This window comes from Colletotrichum siamense (genome assembly GCF_013390195.1).
Source record: "Colletotrichum siamense strain Cg363 chromosome Unknown KSG_Cg363_contig01, whole genome shotgun sequence".
NCBI lineage: Eukaryota > Fungi > Ascomycota > Sordariomycetes > Glomerellales > Glomerellaceae > Colletotrichum > Colletotrichum siamense.
The window spans coordinates 2,627,145-2,654,294 of NW_023501014.1; the positions used below are offsets into that span (position 1 = coordinate 2,627,145).

The following is a 27,150-nucleotide window of genomic DNA, read 5'->3' on the forward strand; positions in this document are numbered from 1 at the left end:
AGCGACGTGGGAACCGGCGGGATCGACCAAATGGCAGCAAGCGGCTGGGCGGTGACGAACGCAACGGTGCTGGGGACGGCTCTGCCAAACGACAAGCCCGCACCCACGAGCATCAGTCACGGGCGCGTCCTCGCCAGAGAAGCAGCAGCCCTGCCCCCGCGCGCAGTAGGAGCCGTAACCGTGAGCTGTTGCGGAGCCTGTTTAGGCAGAGTTCATAAGCCGGGACCCGTGATCGAGGGGCCTTCTGGCTTGATTCTGACATATGGCCCCTATGATATTGAATCATAGTCGGCGCGGTCAATTTGAAAAAGAAACTGGCGTTCGCGGTGTTCTGGGAATGGTTATTTTATTACCAAGGGTCCCTTTTCGAGGGTCAAGCATCAAATGTGTATACTATTGTCACAACAAAGCTTCCGAAACAAAGTCATGTTCATGTTGCTCTGTTGAAATCAGTGTCCGCAGTTGAATGCCATTATTGCTAGTCCGTAAACGATGCTACATATCTACAAAGGTATCCCTTTTCTACCAAACCCCGTTTTCGCCAGTGCACAGAATGGATCTCCTCTCCTCTAGCCAGAGGTTGACCTCCCATGATGAATGAAAGTGATGTCGTGTTTTACCTGACGGATGCTAAAAACCGCATGTCTAGTCTACTCCAGGGCGTCGTGGAAGCTATCCTCGCTGGTGTCGGCTCTCTTCAACGGCGGGACCGCCTTTTTCATGTCGGAGGTGAAGTCCATCAACGGACCCTCGCCAGCTTGATGTCCTGTCTTGTTGAGCATGCCCTGGATATCCTTGGAGTCGCTCCTGGTCGCGTGAGCTCCAGTAGGAGGCTGGACAGCTGGTGCAGGCGCAGTGGGAGTGCTGCTATCATCTCCAAAGTCGATCAGGTCGTTTTTGGCGGGTTGAGCCGGAGCTGCTGGCGCCTCTGATGCGGAAGGCCGGTGTGGCGGAATCGTGTTTGCAGCTGTTGCCTTCTGGCCAGGAAGGATGGGATAGATGGCCAAAATTTGCTCGGTTTGTTTCTCCGGCGTTGCTCCATCGCTATGACATGGTCAGCATTCGTATTCAGCGTTTCTGTGTTTCGTTCACCGAAACTCACATCTTGGCGTTGATGATCCACTCCAAGTCTTCCTCGCCTTCCTCAACGTCGCCAGGGCCGCCGTGCACTGTTCTGAAAAGTCTGGGATGCCACTCAACACCGTCTCGTGTTCTGGCCTCTCGCTCCTCGCGTTGTTTGTCTTCAACCTTGGTTTTCTCGTCCGTAGCGAGCTCATGGTTGCTAGCCTTCACAGCTTGGGCAGTCGCTTGCCAGAGCTTCTGGGACTCGCGCTCGTCTTGCTCCTCGATGGGTCGCACCGACGGGCTGCTAGGTTTTGACCTCCTGGCGTTGAAGAACATTTCCTTATGACCAGTCTGCAGGTTTGTTAGCGCTGACTTGGTGCACAAACCTGGCTGGACCTACCTTGACGTCTTTCACAAACATCTCCTCGCTCCAGAGCCCCGAAAGCTCGTAAAGAACCTCACCGGTGCTCTCTCGCTTGATGAATCCTCCAATTGCGTTGTAGGTACCACCAACCCAGCCCTTCGTCTTGAAGTCGACATCCGCAACCAGGTCCAGCTCTGGACAGCGCACAAAGCTATGGTCGCCTAGCTCGTACTTCATCTTTCCAAATAAGATGCCGCGGGCATACATGTTTGGCTGAGTCAAGATGCTGTGTTACAGTCAGCATACACTTATCCAACCGAACCTCCCGCCGACTTACTATCTTTCACCCTTGGCCTTGTCCTGTCCTCTGTTCAGCAATGACAGAATAGCAGTTCCCTCCATCATGCTCGCCGCGGAATTTCCAAGGAATTTCGACCTCGGCTTCAAAGTACCGTCAACCCGGATGTGGTGGTCAGGAACCATGTAGAAGTAGCTCGACTTGGGAGGGTGATGCGACGTCTGCTCTGAAATGTAGTAGGCCTTCGTGCTGTCGGGAAGGTCCCAGTAACAGGTGAAGATCTCGCCGAGGATTGGGTTCAGGGGCTTCTTGACTCCTCTAAGACCAAGTCAATGACATGCCTCTCCTACGCAAACTTGGCAAGGGTTTATATACGTACGGTGGACGAATATGCCAGCCGCTCAAATAGAACTTGACTACGGAGAGGAATCGTTGGGTTGGGTCGTCGATCTCGGGTATCGGGAGGAGCATTTCGGGGTGGCACATGAAGCTATGACAATCAGTCAGCTATGGAAGCTCCGGAAGACACCCCGATGCTGAATGCCACTAACTTGGTGATCCTCTCGAGCATGCTACGAGGCTCGAGAATAAACGTCGGCAGGACGACGCGACTCAGGTCAGCACCCGGCCGAAGCTGGGAGATGATGTGCATGAGCACTGCAAACATATTAGCTATTTGCGTGCAAGACGTTGCGCTGGAGAATACAGCCGGCGCAGGCTCTCGCGGGGAAGCTTCACTAACCGTTGCCCTGATCGGGCTCGACCACGAGCGTGTCGTCATCTTCGGCTCCTCTCGCCTCGTCGACGCTGGAGCGGTTGCTAGCTGTGGGATTCCCGAGCCAGGTCAGCATTGTTGGCGGTAACTTTTTTTTGAGGCGCGCGCACGATGGGAGGTTCGGGAGGAGGGTGGAGAGCAAGAGAGGAGAGAACGCTTTTCGGGTCCCAACAAGACTTTAGAGCCGGACAGCGGTAACAAACTGGGGACAGGATGGGAATGGGAAATAGGCAGAAAAAGTTGCAGGAGTGGGCGCGCGAAGGAATTTGTCGCCGTCAGTAATAGTAGTAGCAACAGCAGCAAGTAGTCTACAGTACCCTGCGCGCGGCTCAAGAGAAATTGTCTGCTATTACATTGGGTTTGGCAGGCAACGCTAGGGCTGGTAAGACTCACTGAGGCTGGACGCTCTGGAGCGTCTTCCTGGCACATGGACCAAACCCATGACTGCGACTGGCTCAGTGGATGCAGCGGTGCCCCTCAGTCTCACTCTCGCAGTGCCTATGAGGTAGTGTTTCTATGGCCGCTATCGGTCTTATCGGCGCGGTGTCCGGGATGTTCCCTTTGGGCAGGATGAGGGGCAGTGCTCGCGGGCGGCAGCAAAAGGCGTTGCTGATGCTGCGAGTAGGGGTAGAGTCGGTAACTGATGGGTCCGACCGTCTGGCAGCCCTCTGTGCGGATGACCAGGCGGGAAGAAGGGCGGTACGAATGTGGATATTGGGTGGGAACGGGTCGAAATAAAAGTGCTTGGAAAAGTCGATAAGCTGGTAGGAAGAGTGCTTGACTTTTGTCGGCGGGGAGCAAGGAGGTGCCGGGAGAGGAACCGTCGGAAGGGAAAGGTTGGCGATGTATCAGTCAGATGCAGGTGGAAGAGAAAAATGAGGTGGACAAGCCGGGGCGGACAGGAGAGGCTTGCTTTGAAGAAGGAGATGACATATGACTGTCTCACTATTCGTGCTGCCTCTGCTCTTCCGGTGTGGTATGGTCTTTGCTTGTTGCTGTCTCTAACAGAGGGAAGGCGTAACTGGCGGCTGGTATATCGGCAGAGCACAGCAGAGCAGGGCAGAGAAGATAGGAGCGAGGAAGTAGAGGTCGAGGATGATGAGGAGACGGGACGTTCGTTAAAAGTCAATGTCAGCCGGGTGGTGGTGGTTCACTGAGGAACAACTGGAACTTGGGATGGTTTAGATGGTGAAGGTGACCCAAGTGTGAAATCGGCAAGAGAAGTTGAGACCCAACCCATGCCTCGCCTGGGTATGATCTAGAATCTGGTAGACTCCTTAGCAATTAATCGGTCTGCTCGCTGCACTAAGATACGCAGACATCCTCAGGTACGCAGTAAGGTAGGCAACAACAGCTCACCGTGGTAGATCACAGCTGCCGCTCAACAGGTCGCTGGTGGCCTGGCCCATGCAAGAGTTACGTAGTTGGTGGTTTCTGCCATTTGGCTACCGTACTAGCAGGTGAGGTGCTGGGGAACTAGGACCCCACCATGCCGCCGTCGAGGGACGATGACGTCTGTCGTTTTTTAGAAACCTTTTTTTCTCCAATGCCCCTCGTCACCAAAGGCCTTCCCGTGCACGCCTGGCAAGTCACCATCTCGCGCCAGTGCAATGGCACCCAAGATTCCTGACCACCAATAGCTCGTAGAGGGTCGAGTATCTTACCTTAAACGGGGTTCAGCTGTTTGCCTGAGCAGTTCCCGTGGGCTGGCATGCTGGCATGCTGGCAGTTGACATATGGCATTCCCCATCTCCGGGACTGCACCTGTCATCCTTCACCCCAGCTTCCCCTCTCCGTCCCATGTATTCAATGTCCACCACACCAAAAGTAGATGCTGTATTACCATGCACCCAATCACCTGCTCCCAAAGCTCCTCTCGCAGCCAATCACGGCCCCAATGACTCTCCCTTCTGTTCATTTATTCGCCTGCTGGGCTTCTCAAGGTTCCCTCTCATGCATATAGAGTCCCTCGCTGCCTTTCTTGGCTTGCACATCTGCCTGCTATCCCACCTCTATTCATGCAGGTGGTTGTGGCAGTGCTCGTGAGATCCAAGAAATATTGACCGCTTGTAGACGTAGCCGAAGCCCTCGAATGCAAGTTGAAAAGCTCGAGGGGGCCCAGAGAGGAAACCCGTTGTTGGTGGGGAGTTTGATGGGGCCCAGATCCACGTAACTCACCTGGAAGCCCATTTTGGCCCTGAAACTAGCATTCAATCCTACGGCTCAACGCGGGTTATTTGCAAGGTATTTCTCGGCACGTCCCCGTATGCGTCGTACGCACTTTGATACGCGTATCATTCACAAGCTGCTATTCTGTATACCTAGACTTGCGTTGTGTGCGTTGCATACTTTTTGCTGCCTATCTACCTGTCTTGTCTCTTACAACCAACGTGCTATCCTGCTGTGCAGAACTATTCCAACATCAACACCGAGTTTTCGTTGCTCTCCGAGATGCCACATATAGAACCTCTCGGCAATGCTTAGCTTCCAAGAACCCATCTCGTGTTGGGCCCGAGCCTTCCGGCCAAACCTGCCACATCACCCGAGCCCGCAGCCAAGCGTCATCTCGGTATAAACTAATGCCACCTCCCAGTGGCCGCCGGACCAAGCCCTTTCCGTCCCCGTGCTTCAACCACTCATTGTCTTTCTCGTTGTCCGTTTTCTTTTCGCGAAGCAATGTGATGAACCGACTTTTGGGTATCTCATACTTTGAATGTCCAGTTATTGCTTCTCGCTGAAATGCTTGGATGCTGTTACTTCCACCAAACTTGTTGCTATTAATTTCTTTGGTCCACGTGGACTCATTTGCCTCTCAAGGACCTCGAGGCCCCCTTGACAGGCGCCGGCAAACACTGGCACAGGCGGTCGCGTTCTGTTCGGACGTTAGCACAGACCCGAGTCCATTCGGCTTCACAGACACTTACCCGCTTCGTTCTCGAAGAGGAGCGAGATGTCATCATGCTCTCCCGGTAGATCCGGCATGTCAATACAGATGAATCCCATGTCATCCGAAGGTCCATCGGTGCCGTTAGGCATTCGCGGCAACGGGAACTTGGCGTCAACAAACTTAATACCAGCCTTGCTGCTGCGAGAAAACGTCTCGAAAACGTCGGTACCTTTGAGCACAAAGTTCATGCACTGGCCGTGGTGGAAGTCGGGGAAGAACGCCAGCAGCTGAATGATCGAATTCTGCTGAATGACTTGGACTCTAGTCCATCCGGCCTCCCACTTCTTGTGAATGGGAACCACCATACGTCGGCGGGAAATGGCAAAAGCTGCAGCAAGTCCGTCGAAGAGCACATTGAAGCCCGTCAGGGCAGCCTGGAAGGAGTGGAGATCCTTCAGGGTCGGAAAGCTGTAGGTACGAATGGTCTGCGAGGTCTGCAGCATCTGGAGCATCTCTGTCAGCTCCTTGGGCACCTCCTTGCCAACTGATCCGTCCGAAACCGCCACAGTCATGTCGAATTGAGGCTGTCGCATCACCACCAAGCTCTTCGCGTCCTTCACCTCTAGTCTCAGTCGCAGCTCGCCAGGGGAAACGTTGACACGATCGGTAAGGTAGCCTTGCTTGGACTCGACGACAACTCTTAGTCTGTCCGAAAGTACTGTGCGGGGAACATCCTCATCCGCGTCCTCGTTGATAACGCGGACCGCCGTCCAAGGAATCTGGCTGATGCCTGGCAGGTACTTGCTGTCGTTCAGAGATGTAGATACAGAGAACCCAAGCAGAGGAACATCCGCAAAGATGGTCTCGTCCTTTTGAACATTGGTGCCGACAATCTGGGTGTGGAAGTATGCACGCTCCCTCTCGTCGGCAAAGGACAGTACCATGGTCACTCTCTGGCGGCCGTTGTCGTACTTGAGAAGCATGGCTGCGTCCCCATTGTCGTTACGCAGGAAGCCGAAGGGAATCGGCATCTGGGGAGTGTAGCTGTGGTTGATGCCGCTCAAAGTTCGTGTGCGAGCGCCAGTAACGACGGTGATTCTGAAGCCGCGGTGGTAAGCTCGGGGGCCAGTTGGTGAGTTCTCCTTATGAATCTTCTCAAACAGCGCAACGTCGCAGCCTTGGATGGCCTCCTTGGGAAAAGCACGCGCCTGAGGATCAGAGTCGAAGTATTGGAAAGACCGAAGATTGGCGCGGAATGTGCAATGCTCATCAGATCGGGGGTAGAGAGTGGCCTGGACCTTGGCGCCAAAGTCATACATGCTCCACAACATACGGTAATCTGATTGTGAGCATTGAGCGACGACCATAAAGCCTCGGGGCAGCTTGATTTCGAGTGAGCAGGTCTCATTGCGCCAACGAACGTCGTCCCAGGTAGGGCCGGCTTGCTTGTTGCCTTGGATGCGCAGATTGACCTCTCCATGTTGACTGGCAATCACAAACACGAGGTTGGGCTGCTTCTGAGGTCGGACCATGGACAGGAGACAGGGGAAGTAGAATCTCTGGGACTCCATGCCCTGCTCCATCAAGAACACATCGGTGCTGATTCTGCCGAACGTGAAGTTTTCGGCTGTATCACCAGGGGGCAGGGCGTCGAGAATCTCTAGAGGCGAGGGCACCTTGACCACCCCGGAGATGGCTGCTTGTGAGTCTGCAGTGAGTAGCGCAACCATATCCATGCTGAGTCTGGGATACTCCACCCAGATCGACTTGTCGATTGTCTGGGGCAGGAAGGCCTCCTCAGGGGGCAGGAATCCGTTTCTCTTCATAGAAACAGTTAGCTTCTTCAGTGTTGAAACCAGTGTGGAGCGAATGTCATTGATGCCACTATCGGGAGGAAGATGTCTAGCCTCCATAAGCTCGGGGATAGCCTCCTCAGCGAGCCAGTAGCCCTTGGCGAGGTTTGCGTAAGCTTGCTGGCGGTCCATGTCGTTCTGCATCTGATCTTTAGGGCTGCCAGGGCGGGCGCGCACAGCCGCCTCCAGTGCCATGCGTCCTTTGAGGAACCACCACAGGGAAGCACGCGCCAACTCGTAGGGCAGGCAGGCTGAAAGAGGCTTGATTGTCTCGGCATGCAGTCTGAAAAGCTCATTGAGGTGGCGCGTGCGTGTGACGAAACTGTTCAGGGCATCTTCGCCAACTGCAAGGACCGCATCGTGCATGTTAAAAGACGCCTGTCTAGAAGCCATCGAAGGAGGGGCAACCAAGTTGTGCTGAGAGCTGACAGAGGCTTGTCTCGAAAAGCTGTTGCCTGCGCTCTGCTGTCCGAAACTGCTGCCAGCTGAGTACACAGAAGAGGGACTCTGGTCGGGCGGGTTCTTATGGAGGTCAGGGGACTTTGTGGGTGATTCGTTCAGTTGAGGTGTGGCAGGTGTGTAGCCAGCGCGCTCATCGCCCTGAGGATGGGAGGACTGGCTGGCTGAGCGTGCAGCCTCTGCAAAAGCTCTGCCTTCAGCCTGGCGCATTTCGGCCTGGTGATGCTCGATGAAGGACTTCCGGTTCTCATCCTTGGCGCTGGTGGGTGTGTCCAGGAATGGCGCCGAGGCATTATAACCCGGTGCAACCTCTCTGGGAACGGGAGGGGGAGGGGCCTCCCGTGGCTCCGGCTCGTGGATAGACGAGAAGCCGGTTTGTGTACGACGCAGACGGCCGGGAACGAAGTCGGAGTCTTCTCTCGGTGCAGGAGCTCGGGGCGGAGAGTCGTGAACGGCGGCAATAGGTCGGCGGCGCTGGTTGTCGGGAGGAGGGCGCTGCTTCTTGTTCCTAGACACCTCGATCGCAGGAATCTCCGACTCGTCACCACCTTCGCCAATAATCTCGGGGTATGAGTCTACAAAGCGAACATTCAAGCCTCTTCGGTTGTTGCGCCGCGGGCTCCGAGGCGGGGGCAGACCTGGGCTGTGAGCAGGACTGCGAGCGGAGTGGATTGGGAGGTTCAGGCTCTGCTGAGAATGGCTGGCAACATTCAGAGCCTGGGGATAGCGGGTGGCTGAAGATGTATCCAGCTTCGTGAGCTGGGGAAGGGCGCTCTGAGGGGTCGCGTGAGAAACCTGGAGGGTATCGGAAGGGCCGTTGAGGAAATCGTTGATGTTACTGCCCGTCTCTTCGGCCGTCGGTTTGCGATCCTTCTCCTTGAGGGCGAACAGCTTGCCCATCAGGCGACCCCGCCTCGAGGAGGTAGCTGACTGCGGTTCGTTCTCCATTGTGTAAGGCTGTTGTCGTGGTGCTACAATGACGAGGTCATGGGAGATTCTGGTCGAGACGGCAGTGTCAGCAAGAGCAGACCCGCGGAGTGGTGATTTCCCGGTGGGATGCTGTTGGTGCTGATGTTGAAGGAACGGGCAGGAAGGAGCGTACTTACTTCGAGGTACTGCAGGGCAAACCAGATGAAGCTGCCCAGGCGCGCTCGCGCTTGCACTTGTAATAATTTCCGGGTCGACAAAACGACAGGGGAAAAAAAAAGTCAAGAAAGAGTCGAGAGAGGCAGAGGGGAGGATACGAAGTGAGATGGTTGTATATACCCCGGCCTACAAGGTGAGGTAAGTAGGCAGGTGCAGTGCCAGATGGCGGTTAGTGGTGATGATCAGTCAGTCGACCACCTCGCAAAAAGGAAGTAGATAGGTAGATAGGTAGGGCAGGAGCAAGCTCGATGGTGACAAGGTGAAGTTGCCCAGAATTCTGTAATTGGCAAACCGAATCGGCAGCGTAGCCCTGCAGCCGAATGCTGGTATCGACGGATGGTTGACTGAAAGGCGGTCGGTGGCTTCAGCCCGAATGGGGTGAGGTTCGACGTTGGGTTTATTGAAGAGGAAGCAAGGGGTTTCAGGTTCGGAGAGATCGCAGGTACGGTGCGTTGCGGGTGCGGAGCGTTGCTGTCGGGGGGCCCAGTGCCAGGGACGACGAGGGGAGGAAGAGGAGGAGGTGGTGGTGGAGGGGGGACGGGACAAGTACCACTGGGCCTCCAGAAAGTACTTTAGAGCAGAGTGATTGCTGTGTGGGGTGCGTCCTGGGTTTCTCACATCTCAGCGCCCTTCTCAGCGCATTTGAAGGGCAGATGGGTAAGGTAGAGGTAGGAAGGTACGCGCGAGGCAGGTTGGAGTACGGCGTACCTTGCCTCGTCGTGCTTCTGTCCCTCGTGCGTGGACCCTTGAAGACGGTCAGCTTGCCTTATCACTGGCCAGGGACACCGCTGACACTGCAGCAAAACCCCCCTTACGGACCCCGCTCTGGCTGCTGTACGACAAGCGAGGTACCGTCAAGTACACTATGGCGCGGGCGAACTACCTAAGGTAATTAGCGTACCTACCTAGGTCACTACCAATACAGGAACCCGCGGTACGTGTCCGTACCTGCCTCTCCAGTCGTGATATCTCGAGGGCAACGGCGGTTTGCATGTCATGTCCACTTTCACGCAACCAGTGTCGTGGCTCACCTCTAGTCCAGGTCCCACGCCGGGCCTCGTGGGTGGATGCTGCCGTGGAATACGTGGGAGAGCTCATTGAGTTTAATGACACGATACGGCCACCTTGCATCTGAAGTGCCGTGCCTTACTGAGTACCCAACACGCGCTGGAATCTCAGCGCACGACACAAAGATATGCCTTCCATTGGAGACGCAGCTCCAGCCGGCCGACGTGGGGCTTATCAATTCGACAAGCTCACGTCGGCGGCTGCCCTACGGCAAATGTGATTCCTTGAGACCCAAGATTTGACGACACCACTGACGAGCAAGCAGCAGGGCGGCCTCGGTGGCGGCGGCTGCTGCAGCTGCAGCAACAGTAGAAGTGAGGGTGTCACTTTCGGATCATTGAACCTAACCTCGTCCCCAGGTCCAGTGCGCACATGGTTGGGACGGGATGCGGGCGGCGGATGCGGCTGGCAGCACTCCATGGCATTGGCATCTGAGGTGCTGCCCAGACACCCGCCTGCCATCCGTCATCCATCAACCCACCCATCCATCCCGTCAGCCATCGTGTGGGCACAGGCGCTGCAATGCAAGCTGTTGGTTCCCGGTCGTTCGTCCCTACGGCGGTATGTAAGCTATTCAAACCACGTCCTTCGCCATCGCCTGTGCGATGGGATCGCACGGCAGCATCGCAACGTTGCAACGGCGTCGGACTCTCGTCACGCAACAACCCTCGCTGGGCTCAGGCAGGCTCAGGGCTGTAGGGCGGCCGTTCCGGGCTAAGGGTCCGGGGAGGATTGGAATCCCATCCCCAAAAGCTCGGAACGCCCAAGGTCCCCTGTCCCTACCTTAGGCGCCGGCCGAAGACAATTTCATACTATTTTTCGACGTCCCATTCCCCGATTCCAGGGTGCACATGCTAAGGCTGGGGGGGCTCTTTGGTCTTTTGGGTTTGGTCTCAGGGCCCTGGAGCAAAGTACCCCAATAGGTGCCACTGACGGCACCCGTGATGGAGGATAGCGGGGGCCAAAATGGACAGGCATTGCCGTCATTGGATCGCGTTTTAAAATAAGAGGATTGGTTTGGAGGGGGGGAACGGAGATGGATAATACGGGGGCGCACTTGAGGGGCGCGTCCTCGGATTCAATTCACGACACGAGCTCTTGTTTTCTTACCATCTCGTAACGGACTCAGTAGTATCCGTCCAAGTCCGGAGCCTCTTCCTGCCTGCGTTTTTTTTTTTTTCTTTTTTTAAACAATCATTTTTTTCTTCCCATGATCGTGTCTCTCCCAACTCCCGTCTATGTCTCATATTCGTATTAACCACTGAGTCACCAGCGTCAATACGGGATGGCTGGTCTTACGAGGACACGCAGGTGTCTCTGCCTCTTTCTGCGTCTCTGCTGCCAATTCTCCGATAACCAAATCCATGCTTTGTTTCTTTCTTTTTCTTCCCGCTTTATCTTGCCTTATCTCGCTCGTCCTGTCGAGCGTCTTATCTCTTCGGTGTGAGGTTCTTTTCATCGTCCGCCGTCGTCAGACGAAGTGGACTCACCTAATGCAAAGGCGGACTCGGGTTTGAAGACGGCCAAATACCATACCACTTCGCAGTACGGATACTACTGCATCCAACAGTCAAGGTTCAAAGTTCAGACGCTACTAACATGATGATGTGCAGGCCCTTGGTTTCAGACATGGGACGAATCTGTTGTCTGTCCGAACCTTAGCCCAACAGCCCAGCGGTACCCTTCTTGACCCTTCAGCGCTGCCGACGGTTCCCTGCCTTCGGTGCCCTTCCCGACTAATGTACCCTGCACAAGAGGAGCCGCCGCTGACCAGCAATATGTCGCGTGAGCGACACCCGAACTTTCGCGCCGAAGCTGTTCCTTGCCTGAGCTTGCAGCAAGCAGAAAATGAGAGAAAAAAAGATGATGTGCAATTTACAATGGTGCAGACTACAATATCTCGCAGATTTCCCGTCTGCAAGCACATGCGACGGCCCATCAACTCTGTTGGTGTTTTAACAAAGGCCTGCATCTGTCTATTTTCACCACCTACAATCCCAATGTTTTCAAAAGATGCGTTGCTGGGAAACGACGGCCTGGGAAAATAATGACGACATAGCCCGTCTCGTCCAGACAGCCGTCTTCCTTACCGTCAATGCAAGCCACCTGTCCAGCCGCTAAAGAACGCACTGCGCGGCGGCACACTGCCACAGCTCGCGAGTCATTTCACATGTGAATCACGAAAAATCAGGGAAACGACAGCGCAAATATTCACCATATCGTATTGCTCACAAACCCGGGCTATGGAAGTACTCAAAATCGCTTCCGTCCAATCAATCCATCACCCAGCATTGACCACTCTGCGGCTGCATACATCATCCAGAAAAGCAGCAAATCGTATGCAACAAATTGCCCAACATGCAGAATCCCATCCAGCCAAATGAAACTCAACTCAAAAAAACGTGTCCGATACAGCCTCACTTTGCGCATACTTTACGCATGGACCAATTGCCGGAGCCTCTTCTCGATCTTTTCCCGTCCTTCGAACGTCTCCCATACATTGTGAGGCGCGTCCTCGACAATGTCCCAGTGCTTCAGATTTCTCGTCAAGTGGCTAAGATCCCTCTGCTTCTCTTCCCAGACACTGTCTTTGCGGAGGTTGTCGCCGGAACTGATGAGAACCAAAGGCGTGTCCGGGTATTGAATCGCCTTGCCGCTGATAACCTCCCGCTTAGTGAGCGAGGCGGCCACCAGACTTTCTTGCAGCTTCGTGAACAGGTACTTGCCGCTCTGTCTGGCTGAGCGACCCCAGATGCGGTCGGCGCTGCTGCGCCCTCGGAATAGAGCACCGGGAAGCCGTTCCAATCCAAGAGGCGAGATGATGCCGCGCACCCAGTAGAGGAAACCTCGTCCGGGATCCGAGACACGGTAAAGCAGGTCTTCGTGGAGAGGATCGATCATGAGAATGCCGTCCACCTCGTGGCCGTGTCGGGAAGAGAAGATGCGCGAGTACACAGAGCCGATGCCAGCGCTCGCCAGGATCCAGGGGCCATTCTCGCCGGCGCGCGCGAGGGCCTCACTCAAAGCGTCTGTTGCCATGCCTGCTGACAGCGGGCTCGGAGCAGTGTCGCTCCAAGCGTATCCGGGGCGATCAGAGAAACAGTATCTCGAGATGGAACCATTCTTGAGGGCGCCCTGCGCAAGTTGCCATAGTCCGTTTTCGACTGGCAGATCACCGCCCTCGAAAAGAACACTCGGCAGCTTATTACCTGCCGCATCGGTGCCGTTGCCTTCGCAGTAGACGTGAATGCGGTACTGGTCGTTGTCTACCCAGTACTGCTCGCCCGGCGGCCCATATCCAGCGTCGAGAGATCTGAGGATTAGGGTGGCGGTGATGAGAATAATAACGATGGACAGGATCACATATGCAATGGTCGAGAAGAGCACTTCGGTCCATTCCCACACTGTTCGTCTCGTCTCGACGCGACCTGTGAGGCGCTCTTCTTCCTCGGCCTTGCCCCATTTCACCGTGCGATCGGCAAGCAGCGTCCACAAGCTCATGAGGAATGCCCCTAAGGTCACAAGGTAAGTAATGATACTACTCCTACTGGGTATCCGAGGCGGTACTCACAAATGACGCTGGCGACTCCCACGCCGCCCTCCTCATACCGGTTCTTCTGGATGGCGAGAATGAGAATGGTATCAGTGAGCAGCATGACCGCCATGAAGATGGACAGCACCCGCACAGCTGCCGACGGCGCTCCAAAGAACACGAGAGTGAAGAGCAGCGTGAAGAGCGACAGGCTGGAGTAGCTAAAAGCGTAGAATCCAGAGCCGCGGGTGTGTAGTCCGGGAGGGGTGACGAAGATGGACACCAGGTTGATGGTCCACCAGATAAATGTGACGCAGGCGAACAAGACGGTAGCCCATCGCATGACCCTCACCGTCCACAGGTTATACGGGGAGACAGCAGGGTCGTCTGGGGTGAGGAACTGACGATTGTCGCTGTCGAGTCGGTTTGGCAGCAGGCGGGTGTGCTCGTCCGGCTCTCGCGTCTCGTACTCGGCCGACCTCCTCTCCTCTGGCGGCCCTTCTGCGGCGGCAGCGTCATCATCCTTCTTGTTCTTCGACCCGAAAAGCGAAGGCATCGTGAACCTCGTCGCTGATACCGGGTGTCTGTAATTGGCCGCGAATAACCAACAGGCGAGGTATGCAAGCCTTTCGATGCTACCTCAAACCTTCAAATAAATGAACGGAGGGGTAAAGAAACGGATAAAAACAAAACAAGGGGAGCAAAGGGGGTGCCCAAGGAAGACCGAGAAACGACAGAGACCCGGCCAGCAGGAGAAAGCCTTCTAAGAAATCAGCTAACGCGACTAACACAAGACGCAACCACTTACATCCCGCCTCCAGACGTGTCAATGACGGCAGGGGTGCTCACACTTGCACCAAGCCAGCACGCAAGCTGTAGGACGCAGAGGGCCAGAGCTCCCGGTCATGTCGTCATTGGGTGTGTTGCATGCGGCAGGAGTGGGGACCCCGCCGCATCGGCGATTTGGTGGGCCCACCAACACGGAGCGGTGCAAGACGAGCTGTTGGGTGGGGAGCTAACGCTCCGGCCCAGCGTGTGGGGGGCGGGGGGCGATTCAACTTTGAATTGGAAAAGCTGCACCAGTGACATTTTCGCAGCTGTTTAAAAACCAGGAATATGCAGCTCTATTTCTTTTCGGTGTTGGTCCGCAACCAACCGTATCGTCAGCTTTGGACCTCATGCATACTCTGGTCCTGCTAGTGTATGGGGTCGGACCGCGTAGGCGTACTTGGTGTCGCAATCAGTGGCGTTCCTCCAGCATGCCTCTCCTTGGAAACATGGGAGTCGAGTGTGTTGGTGAGTCCTGATCCCACTCTGCTCCAGAGGATGAGACATCCTGACATCCTCCAGACATGTTGGCCCACGGCCTAGATCCGTCAAACCCAATATTTTGACCCATGCTCCATACTCTTAATAAGGCGGGGTCTATCCATCAATGCGTTAAAGAAGTACTAGTTTCGAGCCCGTGGATCAGGATGCTCCACAAACGTCATCATCTTCGATCATCTTCAACTGCTGTGAAGGAATGTTGATCGCGTTGCGGGAGGGTCAGGGCATGAACTTCTCACATTACGGACAGGCCTCAGCACATTTGGTAACATCCTCGCGTGGTTTGTTCGGCCTTGTTCGGCCATTGGGACATACTGATGAGCTTAAGCTTGTTTGTTGGTTCACTAAAAAGGAGCCTTGGAAACAGAAGCACGTGGATACATGGTCACTTTGAAGGTTTTCCGTTTTCGTATAAGTATATTCATCAAGCAAGCAGTAATCTTTGAGCTCTGTGGCTTCAGAAGCGTAACGAATTCCAATGCGACTTCTGCGCCAGGCTGAACCATGGCGTCGAGAAGCGGGTATAGTGCAAAAGCAAACTGGCTATAAGCAACTCGTCGTCCTCCACTCGGCACTTTTACGTTCGAATAAGGCGTCCTGACGCCCTATTCTTCATACCACAAAGTTCTTCTATTCCCACACACGCCTACGCCCACGGCGCGATCGGGTTGACCTCCCGGCTGCCAGATGACGATTCAGAAGAGACCGAGCTGGAATCTCTCAAAGAGCTGCCGTAACGGCGGATCTGCTTCCGGTTCACCGCTCTCTTTTTGGCAAGCTCCTCGGGCTCAGGGCCGCTAGACGGTTTGATGGCCTCCTCGGGAATCGCTCCGATGGGAGCGTGGAGCTTCGCACTAGCCTCAGGGTCGTTGATGGCGATTCCGTGCTTTCGGTACTCCTGTTTCTTCAACTGCTTCCAGTCTTGAGCACTTGGCTCTCCGGTGGTGAACCAATCTTTGACTTGGTTGAGGAAGCGGTTCTTGCTCTTCTTGGACTTGGAGTTGCTCTCGCGGCTGGACTTTGTAGGGCTTCCACCAACGCTAGGGGTGGAGACGCTACATTCAGATACCTCAGACTGATGAGAAAACATGCGTCTCGGGGGAGACATTCTCAAGCTCATCTCTGACGCCACGCGTCGAAGGCCTTTGGGATTCATCTCGGCGTCGTCGAGATCGATTAATGTACCGGGGTGGTTGTCTTCTTCGTCGATGGCGACGCCGATATTTCCAGAAGTTGTTCTGGTGTCAACAGCTGTAACCCCCGAGCTGGAGGCTGGACGTGGGGGACTAGGTGGTCGCAGGTGTACGGATGATAGATCGACTGATTTGGCGATCTTATGCTGGAATGGACGCTTCGGCTGGACGGTTTCCTCGTAGGTGACTGCGGGGTTTTCCACAAGCGGCTGGCTGCTGATAGACTTCTTGGTCCGGAGGGGTGTTGAGATGCCGAGCAGGCTTCTCCGTTTCTTCTTCTTAACAGGTGTCGGCCCCTAGCCGTAGGCGAATGCCTCTGGTTGAGAAATTGGGGAGAATGTTCCAGGCGACTCTGGGTCTTCTTCGCCCCGCAGAGGCACGTAAGAAGATGCCCAGTAGAATGGTGTATCAATATGTCGATAGGCTTTCGGCTGAGCCGTGTTCTCTGCCGTAGGAGATGGTATCGATGTCGGGTACAATGCTGTCGGGTATGAGAAGTTTCGAACGAGAGATGGCGGGTGGTTATGGCGATCGGGAAGAGGATATGTCTGATTTCGATGCCGTTGGAAAAGAGGCATTGTACGGCTCAGAAGGAGGTAGAAAAGTGACTTGCTTCTAGCCAGTCATAACAGGGGGGTGCTGAGGCAGGAAAACGTCTCGCAGGAGACGATGTCGCACGGGGTGATCCGGCGACGTATTGATACTTGGCTCGGACAAGATGGTGCACTTGTCAACTTAATTTGGAGCTGAGATCGAAAGGACAAGACCAGAGAGACGATGAGGAGTTAGATGGCTTGATTTGACGGTTAGGAGAGATGGTAGAGTTGCTAGGAGACTGGAATGGGTGTCGTGGGATGGGGGAGACCGAGGCTGTATATGTCCTCTACTGGTCGTGGGGTTGAAAGAAAGAGCGAGGGTGTTGGGCAGAAATAGAGAAGATCAGCGAGCTGAAAAGGACGACACCTCGTGGCAGGAACGTGCGAGACTACGCGTGGCCAAGAGGCAGAAAAAGGAAGTTCCAAGAAAATAAAGTATGGGAGGCAGTGGAGAATCTCACAACCCGCGCCTGTCTTGTGTCTCGCGCCTCGCTCAACACCCTGGGCAAGCACGCAGGACCAGAGCCGGTCAGGCTCAGCTCACCTGCACCTTCCTTGGTTTTCTGCCACGCCTTCACCATGCATCAGCGCCCGCGGGCTCGTGCTGTTGCTTCTTTCTCGCGATTACAAGGAAAAAGCAACTCGGAACCACTTTCCCGAGGCTCTCCGTCATGCAGCTCGACGTCGTAAGTGGACGCCACATTGGTGACGGAAGCACTAAGATCACACGCTAGTACCAACGTTGGACAAGACTGTGCGGTGACCTTCCCTGCCATTCATTGTCTGTTTGGAGCGTTTCCTGCGGCGAGATCCTGATACTTGCTTCTATCTGCTTGATACTCTGGGTAGGTACCTTGGGATGGTAGAGGAAATTATGGCTGGTTATTCGGCGTTTGAGTATGGGTGGGAGGCATGCCGCTACCCCGGTGACATAATGATTCCTCTCCTCTATGTCTCGTAGCTGACGGGAACTTGTCTCAGACGCCCCAAATCTCGAAAGGCGCAGTTTATAAATGTTAGCCCGCTGACGGCGCTGCGTTTCGCTCTTTGTTGCCGATTGTCAGTTTGGAAACCGGTCCTCCCGGGGTCCTGGGTCAAGATCAAGATCGACAGGTCCTGGCACTCGCAGCGGTAAGGCTTCCCGTATCGAGGCGCAGTATCCTTTGTCAGATTCACGGCAGGCTTCAAGGGGTCGTAGAAGACCAGGGTGAAAGAGAGAAGAAAAGGTGTTCCTCGCTAGCGACTCGAGTAGCAGGACGTGGATATCGACGACGTCCAACCTTCCTGTTGGACTACAATGCCAAGGGTGAAGCTACCGAGGATGAGGGCCGAGGTGAATACAGAGTGCTGGGCGAAACCAATATTTGCTGGCGTGGAACTGCCAAAAAAGCAAAATGCCATGCCGCTGCAGCCACAATATTGACAACCCAGATCTCAGACTCCCCTGCTCGATTGTGGTATTTCCCCGGCTGAACCATCAAAAGGTCCTGCTGGCGTACGACTTCCTCGAGTCTCAATGGTCGGGCACCAGCATTCCGCGGGAGCTAACCGACCATACCTTAGTTACCTACTCTCAAGCGCAAAATACGGACGTACGGCCAAATAACGTTGTGAGGAATCATCTAGAAGCCGACTAGAATGTCCGAAGCCACGACTACCATCTCTCAACATCGAGATTTGAGGAATACGCTTGTGCCCGAGAGGTGGTTTGCTGATTCCTGTGGCAGACGTTTGCGGGACGTGTCTCTCCGCCTGTCGGCCGAGATACCAGCTGCGCCTTCTGCAGGCGGTTGAGAGCTGGAAACCCGCCAGTCATCGCGATGCGCCCCGAGGTGCAGCAAGTAGGTATGCCCTGCAGAGTCCAATACCTCGGATCCTGGTCGAGATTTAGTGGGGCTGGGGCATGTGCTGACGCAGGAGAGTACAAGGGAGGCCGTGCACTGCCCGCCTCGGCGTCTACTCAGATCTCGACGCTGCAGGCGCCATGCTCGAATGGAACTAGCCAGTGGCAAGCGTGCATTTGGACGTCAACCTTCAGCGTCTTTCATCCAACATCGACATCCACCCGCCCCAACCTTGAGTCTGAACTTTGACCGAAGTTGAGTGGTGCTCGGCCCAAAAGGAAAAAAAGCAAGACACGACGCACCAGCAAAACCAAGCACACGTCACTCCTGTACCGATACCGCCGGCGAGCTTCTTGCTGGCCCTTACATCCGGCGGCTCGTCGAACACGTCCGGCATCCCAGCCGTCTGAACTATCCCAAAATCTCACAACGAACTCTCCCTCCAAGTCTCAACGCCCGAAGCTTCTCCTCTGCTCCTTGAGCTGAAAACGGACCTTGCTGCACTAGCGACCCTCGAAAGCTGACAGAGTTTCCGCGCCAGCTCGCGCGGCGCGGAACCGCAACGCACGGTGCACCTTCAGCCTGCAGCTCCGATTGTCTCCCGTCCCTTGCTTGGTTTCCCCTCTCTCGCCTTCCTCTAAGTCCGAACCCCACCAAAGAAACACCATCCAACCTCTTCAACCCGAATCTTACAAACCACACCACCAGCAAAACAAACAAAACCAGTGCCAACTTGTCGCGAGCCACTCCAGCCTCGCTCACAATGCCTGGCCTCACGATACAAACAGACGCTCTCTCCCCGCGCGCATCGAACGCCCCGCCGCCATCTACGTCTGCGGCTGCTGCCGGTGCTCCAGGCGCCCCAGCCGCCGCAGCTTCCTCGTCCTCCGCGGCCGGCGCAACAAACCCCCCAGCGCAGACCCCTCCGCGCTCCTCCCGTTCATCGTCCCCCGCCCGGCCCCCCATCAGCCCCATAACACCGACCCTACCCCCCGCTCGTCTCGCCGACCCTGCCGCCCCCTTCGCCGCTGGCCGTCCTGTCTTCACACACTCCACTCAGCCGGCCACAGCCGCTACCTCGGCCATCCCTCCTCCGCGACCGGAGCCCATCGACTTTGAATCGAACCCAGACGTCCTGGCCCTCAAGTCAGCCATCTCCATCCTCCAACTACAACAGAAGAAGGCCGCCGCGGATATACAGGGGCTCAACCAAGCCAAGATCGCTGCCCTTGGCGACCCAGCAGAATTCCTTGCCGACCTTGGGGCTGGTAAGGTGCATGCCCAGGGTGACAAGTTATTTCCAGAGTCGGACTCGGATTCTGATGATGAAGAGGGGGTCAAGCGAGCGAAGATGGAGGGTGTAACTGCTGGCCAGGGCAAGGCACCAGAACCCAGGCCATGGGAATCTCTTCCCAAACCACAAAACGTGGTGCGCTGTCCGCCCATCAACTGGTCTCAATACGCCGTGGTTGGAGAATCATTGGACAGGCTGCATGCGGACCAAATAGCGCGGCCAAGCCAGGGCGCACCGGTGACGATGGGCCCCAGCGGAACATACGAGTTCACGGGAGTTCCTGGAGGAAATCAGCGGCCGTATGTCGGTGTAGCAGCTCCTTACACTCCTGGTAAGGACAGGATCGACAAGAAAGCAAAAGGGGCTAAGAAATGAATTTGTTTGCTGCGTTCGCTACGGGGTATGACGCCCCGGCCTCCTATGATTAGACTGGCATGATGAGGGACGACTTTTCACGGATGGTTATGAGATTATGAGGCGTTCGCTGTGGTTTGCATACGATGGGATGGCGTTGTTGTCTGGCATCGTTTACGACTAGGGTATTCAAAAATAAATAAATCAACGTTGAAAAAGAGGCTCGTGACATCTCTTGAGAAGAGCTAGTTCGTTGCGTCATTACTCGAGGTATCTACTGGAGTCTAACGGGACAATCCCAAACCCATTCCTGGTATGCATGATTCCTATGCCTTATAAACGCCGTCCCGTCCTGTGCAGAACTTGATAAACCAGAATCCATGGTCAAAGAGCAGGCCCCCTGCAGCTATGATTAATGGCAAATCCTCCAAAACTGCAGACTCATAACTTCCTATGGAAGGTTCCGATCTGCGCAAGTGGATTGCCTTTTGAGGCGTCAAATCTCTGCGCTTCCAACGCCTCTTCGCCCAGCGCCGAGAGCGCAAGCAGCGCAATTACTCAGAAATCACTGAGTTGGATTAGCAAAGGTGTACCCTTTTAGACCGGCTTTAGTAACTTACTCCATGCTTTGCTGAACAGACCTCCGGAGACGACGGTTGTAGTTCTTCCGCTCATCAGCGCCGCCCCAGTAGAGCTTGTGAGCCTCTGGGTTGACCAATGTGCGGGGATCGTAGGCGGGGTCCTCTTCTTCCAATGCGGCAAAGACGGCCTCAATATGAGAGCGAACGTCATCTTTGCGCAGATTGTTGGGGAAGTAGCAAGCTGTGCCATCCTCGGCGATCCGATGGTGGAAGATGCGAGTGTTGAATTTCACGCGAGGTTGTTCCTCGGGGAAACGAGGGCTGAAGTGGATCTTGATACGGAAGAGACCGCCATCAAGGTTGGTCATCGGCCGTCCAAAGTAGGTAATGACCCAGACGAAAGGGTTGTTGTCTTCCAGTTGCACGTCGTGGGGGATGTCCTGGCGCTTGAATGCCTGCACGACCTGCTCGTACTGGTGGCGCAGGTTGACCGAGACCGTCATCTCCTTGTCGCTCGCAATCTGACCCTCCTTCGCCCACTTGACAAGCTCATTATCGAGGGCCGCCTTGATGTTGCGCAACCGTCTCTCCAGCTCGGTGTAGTTGAACTTGCCATCCATGGAGTTGCTAGCTCCTTCAAACGGCATGCGAGCGAACGCCTGGTGATCCTTGACCTCTGTCTTGGCCTTCTGAACAGCACTTAGGTAATTGTCGTAGTACCAGAGAAATCTGCGCTTGCATAGGTCCTTGAAGGGTTCGAACGGAACGCTGGTGTCGTCCATGTCCTCGGTGTCCATGTCGATATCTTGCTCAGCAGCGGATTGCTGGGCGATAGAGACGCCCTCGGGGGTCAGTCCCAGGTATTCCTCAAGGCGCTGGATGATGGAGATGCGGAGGGTCTCATGACGGATCTAGCTTGTATGATTAGCCATGCGTTGTCTCTGCATCGCCAAATCGCACGTCGTTTACCTTCTGCACATAATCCTTCTGATGCTTCTTGTCCGACGCTTCGTTTGCCTCTTCGAAACCTGGCTCGTTCTCGTAAGGATTGCTCGACATCAGACTCTGGATAGAAATAAGGATCGACTCGAGACCCTGCGCGGCCGACCACTCCTCGCCACGCTCGCCGCGCCAAGTGCTGTGTTTCCGTCAGTTCGGGTTTCGGTCGGATTGAACCATTAGCCATACCCCAAGATTGACCTGCGGCAACGTCAGTATCTAGCACCAAAGTATGCGCCCAGCGATAGGCGGAGCGGGAGACCTACAAGCAAACCTTGCCAGATGCATAGATATTGGGATTGAAGCGACAGCGTCCGCCGTTCGTTGTGATGCCGTTAACATTGGGAGACTTGCGCGGGTAGTCTGCGTTGCGGTTAGTCCCTGAAGTTGTTTGCTTCGCAACCACGCAAACGTACCCTTATTGAATCTGATCGCAAACTGGAACAGTAATTAGCAACGCGACACGCTGAGCAACCAGATGATTACCAACATACCTCGAAGAAACCGAACTCGTAGGGCGTGTCGTGAGGACCAATGATCAACGCCTTAACGTTGCGAACATCGACATCTCGGCAGGCAACGGCCAGCGCTGTCCGACAGGTTAGCGAAAGTGTCAGCCTGAGGAGCTGCGGCAGAGGGGATTCGTACACAAATCTGAAGTGCGCTGGATGTCGCTCAACTCCTGCACGACGCGACCGTTAGCCTTCTAATTCCGACCCCTCATTCCATGTTTGGGGGAGGCGAGGCAAGGTAAGGTGAGGGAGGCGGAGGTGGGACGGAAGTGTGGCTACCTTGGTGATGCGAATGATGGATTGATCAGCCATGCTGACGGCTCGGCTGGGCGCTTGGTAGCTCCCTACTCAACTTCTGGTGGGCTATATTCCGGGAAAGGGCGTCTCTGAATGTCGCCCGGTCTAAAGACTCTCCTCTCGTGGGGACAGATCAAAGTGAACGAAAGAGGGCGGCCCGAGAGCCTGACAGACGAAGAAGAGGTCGGGTAAGGTAAGTAAAATGGGTTATGCAGGTGAACAAATGCGCCTTCCGTTGGCTGGTTGGCAGGCGGCTTTCGCAGGGCGAAATTCACAGGCAGGCTACCTCTTTGTGCAGGCGCAAGACGGTGGAAGCGACTGGGTCCGAGTATGAAAGTGAGAGAATGGAACGTTAGGTTGAGGCAGCTGCTCTAAATCGGCAGTTTGGCGGGGCATGAGGGGTAATTTTAGCGTCCCAGTCTGGGTGTTTGATGCAGGAGAATCGCTGCAGTGTGGTGGGAGCGCCGCCATTGCCTCTCTAAATTCCGTCCACGGGTCGCCTCCAGGTGCCTCCTACCCAGTACGGGACGGATAGCCCCACAGTGGCCGACGGATGATCGCTCCGGGTGCTGGTCCCGTCTTGAGCCTGAGCCTTCAGTGACGGGAGGTATCTAGGTAGTGACGCCGAGCAGCCTGGATGTCGCGAGGCAGTGGAAGGGTTTAAGGTATGCGGTTTCTAAACTCTCTGTTGCCTAGAAATAGCCTCCTGTTCAGAGCAGCAACATGATCCCTTCCTGCAGGCTATTTGTCAAGGTTCCATAACCGCATCTAACCGTGTTACAATGCCTTGGACCAGCGGACATTGAGGTGAGACGATGACGGCGTATCTGCATATCTTATCAAGGCCTGCTGGGCGTAAAGGTACTAATTGATACCTCATCCTGCTATCACAGCACAGCTTTGTGTTCATCCTTGGTTCTCATGTTCCGTTCTATTGCAGGTATCCACAACACCATCGGGTATCGGCATCATACTTCCAGTTGGACGATATGTTTACTGCCTGCTTTGTTCGAGATCTAGCTGGCATAGTTTAGGAGGAACTGAATTGCCAAATTTATAAAATTAACCATGCGGAAAGGAGTTGAGATTTCGTGCATTTGCATGCCGTCATGCTACCGTTTGATAGATAACCGCATGCGCGCGCATATTGCTTGTTGACTGATTGAAATTTATAGAAATTTCAGAAATCGAGAAAGCCTGCAAGAAGCAGCAAGAGCCTGCCTTCTTTTCGGCACACCTGGCTGGAGGATGCAAATGAGACGCCAGAGGGAAGCTTTGCGTCACATTCAGGCAAGGCACCTACCTGTCGGTGGGGCACCGCGGGGTTCCAGTCTAGACGCGGTCAGTTCAGACCCCTGTCGGCCAAAGCTACCAGTACGCGTCAACTCCACGAGCAACGCGTCTAGCTTAATTGATTTTCCAACCGTCACCACGACCGCGGCACGACCGACCTACAGCGACAATTGACGATCGGCCTCAATTCGGAATCCAGCCCGACCGAAACCTTCGATAAAGAAACATATTACCAAATTTTAAATGGCGAGCTTCTTCGACCTCAAGGCCAGGAAGGCGGCCGCTGCAAACGGGGCAGCCCAGAAGCAGGAGAAGTCTTCCCAGCCTCCGAGAGCGCAGCCTTGGGTTGAGAAATAGTAAGGATTATTTGGCAATCGCTATGGGTTCAAAGCATGCTAACCGTCGATGATAGCCGTCCAAAGACCCTCAGCGATGTCACCGCTCAAGATCACACCGTTACAGTCCTGCAGCGGACGCTACAGGCTTCCAACGTGCGTCTACCCACGATACGCTACGAAACCCACGAAACCTTGACCTGCATGCTGACTCCATTCCGAAGCTTCCACACATGCTCTTCTACGGACCTCCCGGTACCGGAAAAACATCAACAGTCTTGGCCCTCGCCAAGGAGCTCTACGGCCCCGAAATGATGAAGTCACGAGTCCTGGAGCTCAACGCCTCCGACGAGCGAGGAATCTCCATCGTCCGTGAGAAGGTCAAGGACTTCGCCCGCATGCAGTTAACGAACCCGACGGCCGAATACAAGAAGAGATACCCCGTTCCACCCTTCAAGATTATCATCCTCGACGAGGCCGACTCCATGACCCAGGACGCCCAGAGTGCTCTTCGCCGCACCATGGAGACATACAGCAAGATCACACGCTTCTGCCTGATTTGCAACTATGTCACCCGCATTATCGACCCGCTCGCCAGTCGTTGCAGCAAATTCCGCTTCAAGAGCCTGGATCAGGGCAATGCTAAGAGGAGGCTTGAGGACATCGCACAGAATGAGGGTGTTCAGCTTGAAGACGGTGCTGTTGACGCGCTCATCAAGTGCAGCGAGGGTGACTTGCGAAAAGCCATCACCTTTTTGCAGAGTGCGGCGAGACTGGTTGGTGCTGGTAACGAGGAGAAGTCGGCAGATGATGCCATGGACGTTGACAAGAAGCCTGTTACCGTCAAGACTGTGGAGGATATCGCCGGTGTCATCCCCGAGAACACGATTGACAAGCTGGTCAGCGCCATCCGCCCACAGCGCGCAGGCGACACATACCAAAACGTGGCCAAGGTTGTCGAAGACATGGTTGCAGACGGCTGGAGTGCTGGACAGGTCGTTTCTCAGGTACGCAATGCCTCCACTTGTACACAAGGCCCCGATCTAACGAAAATCAGCTCTACCAAGCCATTGTTTTTGACGAGACAGTTCCCGACGTCCAAAAGAATAAGATTGTCCTCATCTTCTCTGAGGTAGACAAAAGATTGGTGGATGGTGCTGACGAGCACCTGTCAATTCTTGACCTTTCGTTGAGAATATCGGGCGTCATGAGCGGCCGCAACAATTAATACAGGAAATTTGGAAGATGTTTTAATGAAGAAGTATTGGCATCCGGACTGGACATTAAAGGCGTTGAACTGGCAAAAATGTGTGTATAGGGTATATACCACTCTTCAAATATGATCTTCATGACCGATGAGACCAAGATCCCCGTGGATGGCAGACCAAATATCCCCAGACTTGGCCGCTGACTCCTTCCTCTGATGTGCACCATGCCTCCTTGCTCCGGTCTTGCTCGCCGACCCCTGTGTAAGCCAAATATCTTCCTCCGTAGTATCGCCGACGGCATCTTTCTCGGACTGATTTTGTCCTAGAAGCCGGTCGACTTCCTGAAGGGCACTCATGGACCCTTCAAGCGCGACTTGGCCCTCCTCAATTTTCTCGGCTACCGCCTCCAGGGTTGCGATCTTTGCCGAATCCGCCGCAAATACCCAAGGCTTGACTCTCTCGGACATTGCCTGCTTTTCGGACACCGCAGAAGCGAAGTCGTCGGCGAAGCCCGACCTTGGCCTGGGTTTAGGCATGGGATGCTCGGGAAGAAGCTGACTTTCTTCCGCGAGATGGTCTAGCGCTTGCCGTGTCTCTTTCGCCTGCTTCGACAGCACATTGTTGACGTGTGACTTGTGCGCGATCATGCCCTTTTGCTCTCGGGACAGCGCCAGCAGCTTTTCGAGGTACGGGATGAGAAGGTGCGTGGTTGGCGCCGGCGGGATCTCCTCGCTCTGCGAAGCTCTCGCGGCTTCGCCTCCGGGTCTTAAGATCGGCTGGGTCTCATCAGAGACCATGTGAAGCAGCGACTTGCGCGCGGCTGTGTATCTCGTGTACTTGTCCCTGATTTCCACCAGTTTTTCGTCAATGTTGGTCTTGTCCGCTGGCTGCCCGTTGCGCTGCGAGTACGAGTCATCTTCACCTTCTCCTGAGGCTTTGCTGAGCTCAGTCTCGATCCAGTTGATGAGTTCAGCACGCGTGGTGTCCAGGGCATGCGCCTTGGCTTCGTCGCTGACTTGCCCCGCCAATTCGCCAGTTCTTTGCCGTACGTCCTGCAACAGCTGTTCTTCCCGTTGCAAAAGTAGCTTGGCTCGGAGGACGACCTTTTCCAGCTGCCCCGCCAGCCCACTCAGATCCGTCGTTGCTGACGTATTCGTGACTGTGAAACTGTTGACAACTGCGGTTGGCACATCGGGAAGAGGCGGTGAGTCTCTGAATACAACTTCCAGGTCGAGAAAGTCCGGAGAGGCTGCCGGCTGGCGCACCAAGAGGTCCAAATACTTCTGAACCGTCTGAAGTCGTTGTTGTTTCTGTCGTAACTTTACTAGAGCTATGTGATCCTCCAGCTGATCTCTGGGATCTACGATCTTGGACCGTGATGGAGGTGCCGTTGCGGTATCATTCCGTGTATTCTCATAGTCGTTGCGAGCTTTGATATTTGCGTCCAGAGCCCTCAGATACTCTCTTTGAAGACCTCTAGCTTCTTTTGTCGGAGTAATGGTGCATGACGCATCAATGAGAGACAGTGGGCTCTCGATGGGTCCTGGTTGACCACATGCTTGAAGATGAAGAGCCAAGGCGCGTCGAATGTAAGCGACCTGTTCCCTCGGCTTGATGTATGGCTGGAGTGATGCCTGAACTTTCTCAATGGCTTTTGGTACAGGATCCATCTCAGAGGTAGCCGGCCATCAAGCCAAGAAACTGGTGCCTGGAGGTTCGCTGATTTATTTTTTGGCCTCGGTGTAAGTAAAATTTAAGAACCTAGGGCCGGTGTTGATATTCGGCCAAACTGAGTTGGGCAGGCACACACTACCTACCTCAGGGGTGGTGTGGATTAGTTTGGCCTCACCTCCACCCTGTGCCGATGT

At 54.9% G+C, this 27,150-nt stretch overlaps 8 protein-coding genes across 8 annotated transcripts; 2 read left to right on the plus strand and 6 right to left on the minus strand.

Annotated features, from left to right (window-relative positions):
- Window positions 1-650: 650 nt before the first annotated feature.
- OBPA (Oxysterol-binding protein-like protein OBPa) lies at window positions 651-2,578 on the minus strand (the record flags this gene model as incomplete). Its single annotated transcript, XM_036632523.1, has 7 exons — window positions 651-1,044; window positions 1,103-1,416; window positions 1,466-1,715; window positions 1,767-2,045; window positions 2,107-2,217; window positions 2,279-2,384; window positions 2,470-2,578. 7 exons carry the CDS (start codon window positions 2,576-2,578, stop codon window positions 651-653), a joined length of 1,563 nt encoding a protein of 520 aa, XP_036502579.1.
- Window positions 2,579-5,303: 2,725 nt separating this feature from the next.
- CGCS363_v000675 (uncharacterized protein) lies at window positions 5,304-8,649 on the minus strand (the record flags this gene model as incomplete). The annotated part of the gene is made up of 2 exons (XM_036632524.1): window positions 5,304-5,374; window positions 5,427-8,649. 2 exons carry the CDS (start codon window positions 8,647-8,649, stop codon window positions 5,304-5,306), a joined length of 3,294 nt encoding a protein of 1,097 aa, XP_036502578.1.
- A 3,699-nt stretch (window positions 8,650-12,348) lies between these two features.
- On the minus strand, window positions 12,349-14,003 carry CGCS363_v000676 (Uncharacterized protein; the record flags this gene model as incomplete). The annotated part of the gene is made up of 2 exons (XM_036632525.1): window positions 12,349-13,427; window positions 13,487-14,003. The coding sequence occupies 2 exons, from the start codon at window positions 14,001-14,003 to the stop codon at window positions 12,349-12,351; spliced, it is 1,596 nt and encodes a 531-aa protein (XP_036502581.1).
- A 1,419-nt stretch (window positions 14,004-15,422) lies between these two features.
- On the minus strand, window positions 15,423-15,932 carry CGCS363_v000677 (uncharacterized protein; the record flags this gene model as incomplete). The annotated part of the gene is made up of 1 exon (XM_036632526.1): window positions 15,423-15,932. The coding sequence occupies one exon, from the start codon at window positions 15,930-15,932 to the stop codon at window positions 15,423-15,425; it is 510 nt and encodes a 169-aa protein (XP_036502580.1).
- Window positions 15,933-19,172: 3,240 nt separating this feature from the next.
- Window positions 19,173-20,078, plus strand: CGCS363_v000678 (uncharacterized protein; the record flags this gene model as incomplete). The annotated part of the gene is made up of 1 exon (XM_036632527.1): window positions 19,173-20,078. The coding sequence occupies one exon, from the start codon at window positions 19,173-19,175 to the stop codon at window positions 20,076-20,078; it is 906 nt and encodes a 301-aa protein (XP_036502573.1).
- A 537-nt stretch (window positions 20,079-20,615) lies between these two features.
- UBE2Z (Ubiquitin-conjugating enzyme E2 Z) lies at window positions 20,616-22,461 on the minus strand (the record flags this gene model as incomplete). The annotated part of the gene is made up of 9 exons (XM_036632528.1): window positions 20,616-20,625; window positions 20,678-21,549; window positions 21,608-21,776; window positions 21,827-21,838; window positions 21,904-22,000; window positions 22,054-22,075; window positions 22,132-22,226; window positions 22,286-22,319; window positions 22,429-22,461. The coding sequence occupies 9 exons, from the start codon at window positions 22,459-22,461 to the stop codon at window positions 20,616-20,618; spliced, it is 1,344 nt and encodes a 447-aa protein (XP_036502572.1).
- Window positions 22,462-23,982: 1,521 nt separating this feature from the next.
- On the plus strand, window positions 23,983-25,302 carry RFC2 (Replication factor C subunit 2; the record flags this gene model as incomplete). Its single annotated transcript, XM_036632529.1, has 4 exons — window positions 23,983-24,095; window positions 24,152-24,230; window positions 24,299-25,081; window positions 25,132-25,302. The coding sequence occupies 4 exons, from the start codon at window positions 23,983-23,985 to the stop codon at window positions 25,300-25,302; spliced, it is 1,146 nt and encodes a 381-aa protein (XP_036501949.1).
- Window positions 25,303-25,407: 105 nt separating this feature from the next.
- On the minus strand, window positions 25,408-26,952 carry CGCS363_v000681 (uncharacterized protein; the record flags this gene model as incomplete). Its single annotated transcript, XM_036632530.1, has 1 exon — window positions 25,408-26,952. One exon carries the CDS (start codon window positions 26,950-26,952, stop codon window positions 25,408-25,410), a length of 1,545 nt encoding a protein of 514 aa, XP_036501950.1.
- Window positions 26,953-27,150: the final 198 nt, after the last annotated feature.